The sequence below is a fragment of the Dioscorea cayenensis genome, unplaced genomic scaffold, assembly GCF_009730915.1.
Source record: "Dioscorea cayenensis subsp. rotundata cultivar TDr96_F1 unplaced genomic scaffold, TDr96_F1_v2_PseudoChromosome.rev07_lg8_w22 25.fasta BLBR01001790.1, whole genome shotgun sequence".
Lineage (NCBI taxonomy): Eukaryota > Viridiplantae > Streptophyta > Magnoliopsida > Dioscoreales > Dioscoreaceae > Dioscorea > Dioscorea cayenensis.
In genome coordinates, this window is record NW_024088181.1 from 1 (window position 1) to 12,060 (window position 12,060).

General features: G+C 40.4%; 1 protein-coding gene across 1 annotated transcript; it reads left to right on the top strand.

The window, feature by feature from the left end:
* The first annotated feature begins 10,471 nt into the window (after positions 1-10,471).
* LOC120257000 (probable 2-oxoglutarate-dependent dioxygenase AOP1.2) lies at positions 10,472-11,714 on the top strand. Its single transcript, XM_039264637.1, has 3 exons — positions 10,472-10,800; positions 10,982-11,303; positions 11,441-11,714. Exons 1-3 carry the CDS (start codon positions 10,472-10,474, stop codon positions 11,705-11,707), a joined length of 918 nt encoding a protein of 305 aa, XP_039120571.1. The 3' UTR covers positions 11,708-11,714.
* Positions 11,715-12,060: the final 346 nt, after the last annotated feature.

The following is a 12,060-nucleotide window of genomic DNA, read 5'->3' on the forward strand; positions in this document are numbered from 1 at the left end:
TATGTCTTGTTAATTATTTTTATTATTTTTATTATATTTATTCTTCTTCTTCTTCTTCTTCTTCTTCTTATTATTATTATTATTATTATTATTATTATTATTATTATTGTTATTATTATTATTATTATTATTATTATTATTATTATTATTATTTATCTTATTTTTTTATTATATTTCCTCTTCTTCTTGTTTTTTCTTATTTATTTATTGTTAATTATTTTCGTTCTTCTTCTTCTTCTATACGATCTTTTCCTTCTTATTATTTTACTTATTATTATTATTTATTGTTCTTCTTATATATTTATTATTTTTCTTATATTTCTTCTTCTTTTCTTCTTATAATTATTTATTTACAACTATTATTACTTATATATTTATTATTGTTTTTCATATTTTTATTATATTTCTTCTTCTTCTTTTTCTTCTTCTTTTTTATTTATTATTTTCTTATATTTATTATTATTATTATTATTTTCATATTTTTTATTGTATTTCTTCTTCTTCTTCTTCTTCTTCTTATTATTTATTTTATTTATTTATTTATTGATTTATCTTATTTTTATTATATTTCTTCTTCTTATTCTTCTTCTTCTTCTTGCTCTTCTTTATTCATTATTTTTCTTATGTTTCTTATTTTATTTATTCTTTTTCTTCTTCTGCATCCTATTATTATTATTATTATTATTATTATTATTATTATTATTATTATTATTATTTTCTTCTTTTTCTTCTTCTTTATATTATTAATTATTAATTGTTAATTATTAATTTATTATATTTATTATTATTATTATTATATTTAACATTATCGTTTAAATATATTACAAATATGTTTAAACATACAATTTAATACCCATCCCGTTTAAAATTATCTTTACATTATAACTATACATATCAACGTAAATTCTCAAAAACTCCGTAAAATAATGATCTTTTAATTTGACGAAGTGTCTGGCAATCAAGCGAGGTTATATTATCCGCATAAGAATAATGGCCAGCGTTAATTCTTATGCGCTATATATATCCGAACACCACGTTGTCATCGATCGATGTCGGCGTTTGTCGTTTAACTTTTTTCGGATCTGAAGAGTCGACTGCTTGTGAACTGCGCCCATAAATAACGGGGAAGAACCACCACCACATTGAATGACCAACTCCTCAAAATAGTCCTCTCAAGCCCATTCCTCCTCCTCTTCCTCATAACCCATGGAATGACGGCTCTGTCACGAAGGGATGTTCGTGAGCCTTGTTCTTGAAATCGATTAGTATGTCCAGCTGAAGACTAGTTAAACTATCTTTTCACCGCTGATAGAATCCTCTAGTACTTGAATCACGAGGAGGATTCTCGGTGATGGATATGGAAGCAATTAAGAGAGCATTTCGACTTGGGTAAGAAAAGAAAGTTTTCACGTATCAAGCGTGATTGCGGAGGAGATTCTCTAGAGGAGGAGATCAGCCGCCGAAACATCCTTTAAAGAGCTGAGATCGACATTTCACCAGGCGAGTACTTTCGGTCAGCGCTTTGCAAGAAAACGACGCCGCCACATGTCGTTACTGCCTCGCGTGTTTAATTACTCCAGTGATCGCAAATCGCTTTAAGTCCTACCACGACACATCTGATTAATGAGTCAAGCTTTTCATGAACGTGTGTGTTGTTTAACCTAATGTTGCACGCGTTTTGCGTGTTCACAGTTGATGCGCTTGTTATGCGACCGCCGGTGGAGCTAGTCCGAACGCATGCGGGGCTGTTTGCGCTATACGAGGGTCGAGTCGTGAGTGTCGAAAGTCGGCGGATCGCCAGAATGTTGTAAATGTTGTGAAATCTTTACGTAAACTGTCGTGAAATGTTGCTTAAATCTTTTTATAAATAAAAGCGAAGCAGACAATCAGATGTTGGATCGGTGAACTTCTGAAATTTAAAGCAGTAGACCTGGTAAAAACAGCGCTGCAGGAAACAGCGTCATTGTAGAAACAATAGAAAAGTTAAACAATACTCAAGTTACTCTTTAAACAATGACAACGTGTTTAAGAAAAATCGTAAATATGTTTTAAACAGTGACCCAGGAGATACCCATCTAGCAACGCTGACGTCAGTGAAAAGCATCTAATTTAAAACAATAACATATTATTTACATGATATAGACTTTAGTTAAACAGATTAACCGTTATTTTTAAACACTATATGTATCATGTTTAAACATAAAAGCTTGAGCGTTTACGCGAGACTCATGTTGAGTTGAGAACTTTCATTCGAACGATGACAATATATATCTTCCTCATGACAATGACATATATTTCCTTTGCCCTTGGGATGGAGGGAAAATCACCGCCCAATCACATCACGTCTAGTCTAACCTCTGCTATACCTAGCTGTGCACTTTTGTTTGTCTTTCCGATCTGCTATTTGTTCTTTACATCTTCTACTTCTTCTTGTCGTCTTCGTTTTGTTCTTCATTTCATTTGGTTTGATACGATTTGGTTTTCGACCGATATATTATGGAGAGTTTTGTGGTATTGCTAGATTCAACGGGAGGGAAGAGTGCTAATGTTCACGGCTCAGACTTCTTGGGAATTAGTGTATGCATGGAGATATGTGAGCGATGGGGTCTCGAAGTTTCTCTTATCGGGTTAAGTTCATCGCACGGATGGATATAAAACGGTTTGCCCAATAGAAAACGATGTTGACTTTCCAGTGGATGATGTCACGTCCACTCCATCTTCAAATGTGCTTTGTACTTGATCTTGTCGTCGAGAGCCGAAAAATGTGCCGTTGCCGAATCCTAATGAAAAGCGAGGTTTACTCGTTGTAAGTTCCTAATTATTCCAGTTGTTCGGGGTCATTATTGTTTAAATATGTCCGTCACTGGTTAACATATCGTACTAGTCCTTTTACGTTATTAGTTAATTGTTTAAGTATTTGAATTTAACGTTTAACTATTATCGTTATCGGCTTAAACATTATATTCTCCGCTTAACATATTGATCTTTTCATTTGAGTGAGTGTTGGCGGGAATTCGATCTGCGAGTGCTCCCATTCGTCCCCTTGGTGACCACGGCGGTGTGGGATGTCTTCCTTCCTCGTCGAGATCATTCGAGTGTTGTCGTTGGATATTGGTCAACGTTTTGACGGTGTCGAACATTTTCGGGGATGTACTTCGAAATCATGCAATCGAAAAGAAATTTTGACTTCAAATTCATGAAGAACGAAAAACATCGGTGGTATCTGTGGAATGCGCTCGATGGTTGTCGTTGGCGCCTATCGTCATCATCAGAGTATAACAAAAATACTTTCGGAATCAAGACAATCAACCCGCGTCACACACTTGCGGTGGTGGCATAGGTTCGGCGTCACATCCGAAAGCGTCCAAAATGGGTTACGCACGAGTGATTCAGAGCTCAAGGGACCGTCCCTTGTACAAGGCCATCGATATTCAGAAGGACATGTCGTGAACATGGTGTCCACATACCATACAAGCGAGCTTGGTTGGGAAAAAGCATGCCCGGGTGGTCCGACTGGCAGGACATCTCCAGCTATGACCTGCTTTGCTTTGGTATGTGGATAAGGTGTCGAGACAACTCAGCAGATGCAGCATCGTGAGAGAGACGCATGATCGTTTTAAACGTGCATTCTTTTCTTTCGCGCGTGTATTGTAGGATTCAAGAGGCTTGCGGTGCACCGCTGCGTTTCTCGATGGTACCTACCTCCTGGAAAATATCGGGGTACACTCATCTGGGTGCCAGTGGAAAGATGGTAATAATGGTTTTTCCACGTCGCCTTCGGTATAGTCGACAGCGAGACCGATGCCAATTGGACTTGGTTCATATCTAAGTTAGGGCGATGCCTTATACGAGGGTGAGATTATCATGAGATAATTACCCTTCGTGTCGGACAGTCCAAGGGCCTTGTGAGCGCAATTGCGAGTCGTCCCTTCTTGCCACATGCGTACTGTCTTCGACATTTGGAGGCCAATTTTATGAAAGCCAATGTTAGACTTGGGAAGGCATTGAGGGAGGAGTGCTGGTCTATATGCTTTCCAGCATTGCGGGCATCCACAGCTAAAGATTTCGATGATACCGTGAATGAACCGCAGGCCATATCACCGGCTCATCACTCGGTTGATTAATAAATCGGATATGGACATTGGTCGAATTATCTGTCGGAGGTGATCGTTGGGGTGAGATGTATTCGAACGTCGCGGAGTCGTTCAATGCTTGATCAAGGAAGCTCGTCATTTACAAAATGCGACGAAAATGGTCGACTCCATAAGGTCTGGTCGAATGTTGATTTTTACATTTAACATTTAGTATTACCCTTTAAACATTCTCAATCTTTGTTTAGATTACACTTTTCCGACTTTAAATATTAATCATTTCGCGTTTATTTAATTACAATAATGTTTAAACATGTGATCGAATTATTTAACCATCATCAGCCTTTGTTTAACCTTATTTGTCGTTCAGTTGATGCGCATGTTATGTAACCGGGCGTGAGCAAAGCCACCAAAATGGGAGACCACTTACGCCCGGACATACATTCGGGTTAGAGATCATTGAGGACAAACAGATTGTGTTGGTCGTTGTGTCGATGATCGTTACGAGCGATCGACCAACAAAGAACTTCGCGATCTCGCCATCGAACTTGTTCATGCCGAAAGGTAGCGAGTTTGCCGGTATCCCCTTGCATACCTTGCGGTAAAGAATAACTGCAGCGCACCAACGTACATCGATTTATTAGCGGGTACTTCACCGCCGACAATTACAAACCGGCATACAAAGGCTATATTCCCCTATACCCGACGGTACGCGCTCGCATTTGAATCGCTGGAGCTTCGCTTGCGACCGCCCGATTAGAAGGCGACGCGGGCGCTGGGACGAAGAGGATCGAGTCGCAGCGTTGATGTCCGCGAGGTTACATCTGCGGTAGGCCGCCAGGATCCGCCACAATCGATGTATCTGGTAATGAGCACGCGCCGACTAGGCGTTGATAATAAACCGAATCGACTGTGGAAACATTGTGTATTTACAAATTTAATTGAATGTATTTACACTGGGAGACATTGTTATTTTAAACGGATACATCGTAATTTGAACATTTTCAACCGTGTTTAAACGATATGGTATATTTAAACAATGAAAGCGGAAATGTAAACTAACTACAACGTGAATTAAACAATGAAATGAAACTCGAATGAAATTTAACTCTGCTCTACAATCGAAAAACAAACAAAAATTTACATTGAGATATACAAGTCATGTTCTTCAAAACAAAAACAATGAATTGAATTGTGTATTGATGGGCAACTTTTCCATATTTAGTTAAAACAATGAGTGCATTATTTAAACAGAGAAAGTGTTATTTTTAAACGGGTACACCGTAATTTTGAAATATTTAAAAGCTGATGTTTAAAAGCGATATATACTATATTTACACAATGAAAGTGAAATGTACACAATTACAACGTAAATTAAACAATGAAATAAACCGAATGGAATTTAACCTGCTTTACAATTCAAAACAAACAAAAATTTACATTAAGATATACAAGTCATGTTCTTCGAACACGAAAACAATGAATTGAATTTGTCCGATTTACATTTTGAAAACAAAATTGACGATCGAGCATACAAGACATGTTATTCAGCAATTTAACCCGCTTGACGAGCCCCGCTTTGTCAGTGGGACGCCGGTGCCCTCCCTCCTTGAGTATGCGGGTAACATGACCGTAATCCGAGGGTAAGGAACGCCCGTCTTCTGCGAGTCGCGACTTTCACGCGAGATGCTCGATAAACCGCGACGATGTCGTGCGCAATCGACGCTTCCTTGTTTTTGGCGTGGGGTTTTCGCGTATGCGCAGCGAGGGTGTTGCCGCCAGGCTCGCTTAACTCCATGTCGACGGCCAAAGGTCGAATAGATTCCACTGCCGAGGATATGCAGTCGAGATTAGAATACCCGATTTAAATACCAAGCGGATATTAATCGGACATACTAAAGAACTTACCATGTCAGCGCTGGCCCTGGTATCATTCCCGTGACATGAAGAATAATGCCTGTATTCTCGTTTATCATTGTCCGGACGACGACATGGAAGTGGCCATTCATGCATTACTCGAGGAGGATGACAATTTGAACTTCATGCAGTCATGTGGCAAGATCCCGATCATAGCCCATGTAAATTGTGTCATGTCGCGTCCCCGCTTTGACATAAATAGCTGTAATGATGTCCCGATGACGAGGCGCTTCTTGTAAGGATATGGCTCTTTGCTTTCAGACTTTTTGTATTATACATACTGAAAGCGCCCATCGGCATCATCGATGCGACCATCTCCTTCCCCTCGAGGTATAACACATGCCAGCGTGTGAGATATGACAGTGGCCGTTTCTTCCACGCATGACGATGTCGTTTGGGTTAAACGATAATGTATATTAGAAGACCATATCAGAATATTTAAATGATATTATCAATTGTTACATGATATTATATATAATTAAAACGGTAAGGCGAAAACTTAAATGATAACATAATGGTATTAAACACTATTAGGTAATAGTTAAACACTATAAGAAACCCTTTAAACAATATCATAAAAAGCGTTACACTTACCCTGTCCATGAGCAGATTGAGGAAGATCCTCATCAACTCCTCGCTCAGATTTGTTAAGACGACTCAGCCAACCCATTTCTTCTTCTTCGAATAAAAGCTTTCCAGTCAGCTCCGTCCAATTTTTGATCGGGCTCGATCATCTCTCTCGTTGCTCGGTCGGGGTCTTCATCAAAGATCTTCCTTCGACGCAGGGGATCGATGGCGACAAGATCAACCGCAGCATACATCCTTACATTGTTGTTCTTGTTGTGGGATTGTGTCCGGCTTCGACGCGGACGACGGCGACAAAGATCAACCGCATGACACTTCCTTACATGGTTCTTGTCTGTGGTAGGATTGCGTCTCGCTTGCTGCATCGCTATCGGTCACCACCAGAACGGATTCGACGATCTTCTCAACCGCGCCTACGACAATGATCATTGGGAGACACACCCTTAACTTGTTCTTGACCTTCATGGATTGTTCCATCTTTGATGCCCATGATCTCAGCGACATTGCCCTTACGGTCGACGATTTCATCGAGAAGAGAGTCAACGACCTTCCTCGACCATGCAAGAACGGCCACATCATCTACGATGTCCTCCACCGTCACGGCCATGTCATCAACGGGCAGACTCGAAGCACAAGCGATTAGCCGCCGATGGTGTTGCTATTGTTTCACCGTCACCGGCGGTGGAGACAGAGGCGATTGTTCTCCTCTTTTTCGCAAGTCTCTTCGAATGTGGCCGCCTTTGAACGACCTTCCCGACGATGTCGCTGCCAGCTGAATTCGACGCCTGCTCGTCCCGGTGTGCTTCAGCTTTCTTTCGAGGGATACGGCGCAATGTGTGTGCGGAACGCCCTTCCAAATAGCCTCCACACGAGCGATGCCGAGGAAACTCGGTCATCAATATCTCGCACGCCTCGCATAAGAGTTGCGGTGACATCTTCGCCCAATGTCACCGTGGGCCGCCTACGGCCTGAGGGGCTGCCATGGTCGGGGACTGCTGCTGTCGTGGTAGGGGGTTGTCTGCAATCTGCCGGTGGGGAGGGCTTCTCCGGCTGCCGAGGAATGCGTGCGCGTGGTGGTCGGAAGTAGGAGAACGGCGTCCGGTACAGCACGATGAGGGCCGCCTCTCTCATCCTCGCCTCGAGCAAGTGGTTCCCGAGCGATGGCATCCATCCGCTCGGTTAGCGCCAACAAATATTTCTTCTTCAAACGATTCACGAACCACTCAGAAACTAACATATGTAAACCAAACAATTTCAGCGAGATCATTCATTTTAAAACTATAAAAACTATATATTTAAACGTTATAGAATATAATTAAACGGAGAACAAAAATATTTAAACCAAGTATGAATAAGAGTTAAACGGTAAATACTAAAGTTAAACGCTTAAATAAAAATGTTTTAAACATTAAATACTTATGTTAAACATTGTCCATGATTTATTACCTCTTTTCCATCGAGACGATGACAAGCTCGTTTCTCACGTCGCTTGCTTCCGGTAAGCTTTCACCGTAGCACAAACGATCCTTGGGATCTTGCCGAAACCGGACTTTCTTCCCCGCTCCGGTCACTCGTAGAAACCAGACGTTAGCAGCGACCGAGCAACCCTTAATGTACCTCGTGTTGGTCTTCTTCCCGGGCGCATCTATCTTGCACTCGGGCGGCCGCCGGAATATCCTCCATAGCCAGCCAGCGTGTCGCCTGCGCCTCACGCGTGATCGCCCCATGGGTCGGGTAGATCATCGACGTAATCAACGATCCGAGCTCGGGAACCGAGCATGATGTATTTGGGAAGAGGGACTCGTCCCCACGAGGTAGCACCCATCACGAGTTTGACAAAAATTATCTTCTTCTCCCTCCTCGTCAACAAGTTGCACCGTGAGTGCTCTTGATGGAGTCTCCGTGTCTCGTAGGTCTTTCGATAGATACCGCCCTTCGAACCGACCGGGTTTTCTTCTTCGAAGACCATCGCGTCGCCATCGCAACGCTGGACTCAAGAACGAGGGCCACATCTCGAGGTCTCGAAACTCAGCAGGCTTTCCCCGATCCTGAATTTATTGGTGCGACCATCGCACTTTGCAAAAAGAGAATCAAGAAGGGCCCTCTCTTGGTATATGGTTTCCACCATTAAGCCGCAAACGGTGTCCTTCGAATAATCTCCCGATGTCGAGGGTCATGTTAACTTTCAATTCGACTAAGGTCTCCACAACCGCTGTCAAATAGCAACGCCCATTAACTAGGTCGACCGCCATAATCACAAGCTCGCGATAATAACAACACATTCAACATGCAAGATTGACAAAAGTTTAAGCGGAAATATAAGGTTTTAAACGTAGAACTCTCGCTTATTAAACGGAGATATAAAATGTTAAACAGAGACCCATTTTGTTAAAAGAGACGAGAATACTTTGAACGAGACAACAAATGTTAAAAGCTGAACATCTCATTTCTTAAACGTCAACCTCATTTCAGAAATCAGCAAACCATATCAAACGAAACGGGAAATGTACATTATAAATATTACATGAAATCATAACAATCGAAAAAAACTATTTCGATAGTGTATACATACGAAAATGCAAAACAAAACAAAACCCTAGCCGAGAAATCTCCCCTCAGACTAACAAAACCCCAAATAGAAATCCCTGCAGACTTCAATATCTTCCAACAAAAACAGGAGCACAAAACAAAACCCGAAAAATCTTTCTTTGTAACGATAGCAGTTAACATAAAAACCATACTCAAATACCTTAGATTGCAGAATCGATGAAATGCCAACTAGTCACATGGGGACTTCTCCTTCGAGATACCGTGGAAAGGGAAAAGTCGATGAAATGCCAATTACTGTAGGCTTCACGGTGAGAGACAACTTCGAGAGCACATGAAATGGAAAAAGTCAAGACGGAGTCTGAGAAAAAGCAATTAAACTGACTCCAATAAATTGCCTCTGGGGTTACCCTACTGAAAACCCCCACTTCCTCTCAATCGCCGAGACGGCTGCAGCCCTACGACTCCCCACTGCAAGGGCATTTTCGTCCAAAAATTTGAAACTCACTCGGCTCACATCCGCTTACAGGGGTTTGGGGTTTGAAAAACATGACTTTTAAAAGGAGGGGGTTTTTGGGGATTGCAAAACTAACGGGGTGTTTTTGGCAATTTTACAAACTTAAAGGGTTTTTTTGGCAATTTCCACTAAAAATTATTATTATTATTATTATTATTAAAATATGAATTTTTTTGTATGTTTTTTAAAACCTATTTGTGGTTTAAATTATTTACAACTATTTGATTTAACAACCTGCTTGATTAAAAATTATTCACCTCATAGACCGCACGAGTCCACCAAAGTTCGAATGTAGACATATGCACATGGATAAAAACTCTAAACCTACTAAACATAATTTATGCTATTTATGTACATGACCCATGCATTATATAACTACTTGTATACATATAATGAAAAAAAATAATGAATGTATTAGATTATTTTTATTTGTACTTAAATACAATTATTATTGTTTAAATTACAAACAAGTTATTGAACTAAAAAAATAATAATAACATATTTTTTTCAAAATAATTGAAGTTGAAAAAAAAATTTATTTTTTAATAATTAATAATAACTTAACATTTGTTTAAAGATAAGATATTTTATTTGTGTGATTGTTTAAAAACGAATGGTGTTTAGAAGATCCACGTATCAATTAGGTCATAATTAAGTTTAATGTATTATGTTAGAAACTCATGTTTGGGAATAAATTTCTCTTCCGGAATATAACCCAGCTACCACAACTTAACACTCGTTGACTATTAAGAATCAAAACAGTGCAGTGAGGCAGAGGGAGAAAGAGAGATAGAGAGAGATGGGATTACATACGATGCAGCAGCAGCAGCATCTCCCCATGGTTAATCTCTCCGGGCTGAATCCCAGCCAGCCCCACAGCAGTGACTGGGACGCTGCGCGCACGGCAGTGTTCCAGGCACTGGAGAAGTTCGGCTGCTTCCAGGCTGTGTACGACCGGATCACGCCGGAGCTGAAAGGTTTGATCTTTCGTGAGGCGATGGAGGATGTCTTCAGTCTACCTCTAGAGACTAAAATGGGCAACAACCCCAAGTTTCCCTTAGGGGGATTCATCGGCAATCTCCCAGACATGACCTTTGAGAGCCTCCGGGTGGATGAGGCTCCGGCCTTGGATGCCGCCGAGAGGTTCACACACCTCATGTGGCCGGAGGGCAACCCTAAATTTTTGTAAATCCTTTCTATTTTTTTCTATCTTTTCTTTTTCCAAGCCTTTTTAATTTGTAGGAGTAAAATTTGAAGAAGTAAAACTTGCATATGGAAGATTGTAGAAGGATACAAAAATAAATAAATATTTTTGTTGTTTCAGCAACATAGTGTGGAGTTTCGCCAAGAAGTTACAGCAGTTGGAACGAATGGTTATGAGGATGATTTTACAGAGCATGGGTGTTGAGAAGCACATGGATTCTTTCACTGTGGAATCGAATTGCGGGCTGCGATTATCAAAGTATTGGATTTCTCCGGATCAATGTGTCAAGAGCGGAATGGGTTCTCATACTGATGTGAGCTTTTTAACCATCGTTTGCCAGCATGAAGTCCAAGGGTTGGAGGTGCAAACTACAGAAGACTCTTGGATAACTGTTATGCCATTACCAACCACTTTCACTGTCATGTTGGGGGATGCCTTGGAGGTAAGATGAGCATATATTGTTCTAATAGTCTCACATAGACTAAGTACACAAATGGTTTCTATAAGAGAAGACACACAGACAAACATGTATGTTTCTGTTGATTTATGTTTAGTCTAACATGTTCAATGAAATGGTAGGCTTGGACAAACGGAAGACTGAAAGCTCCTGTGCATAGGGTGACAATTACAAGCAAGGAGACAAGATACTCGGTCCTTTTTGGGTCTCGACCAAGGGATGTGGGCTTTGTGCAAACCCCGGAGGAGTTGGTGGATGAAAGCCATCCTTTATTGTTTAGGCCATACAATTATAGTGAATACTTAAAATTCAGGTTTTCTGAAGAAGGGACGAAGGCAAAGAATGCATTGAAGGCATTTTGTGGTGTTGGAGAAGTGGAAAAAGAGTAGTGCTGTCAATTTTTAGATTTTTCTGAAGGAAGAAAAGAAAGCCGAAAAATGACTCGAAGACATTTTGCTAGTTTCCGGAGGTGGAGAAAAAGTAAAAGTCTAATTTATTTTCCATCTGATATTGTGATGTTGTGCATGGAGAACTGCTACTGTTGTACTATTATAAGTTGAAGATACTTGTTTGGATGAGGCGTAGTGAACCTTCTTCATAAAGTAAGGTAAGAGGAGGGAGGGATTAATCCATAGCTTGTTTGGGGCGAAAGGTAAAGTAAAATAAAGCAATGTTGATAAAAAGGTGAATTCCAGCTTCCATTGTCCATTGTCAAATATACCAGCTTACATAAAAGAGCTTG

Bases quoted from the DNA above. Each gene is read 5' to 3' on its own strand.
- LOC120257000 (XM_039264637.1), top strand. From the start codon at position 10,472: ATGCAGCAGCAGCAGCATCTCCCCATGGTTAATCTCTCCGGGCTGAAT. The intron at 10,801-10,981 runs GTTCACACACCT...TTGTTGTTTCAG, and splicing joins GCCTTGGATGCCGCCGAGAG to CAACATAGTGTGGAGTTTCG. The intron at 11,304-11,440 runs GTAAGATGAGCA...ATGAAATGGTAG, and splicing joins TGTTGGGGGATGCCTTGGAG to GCTTGGACAAACGGAAGACT.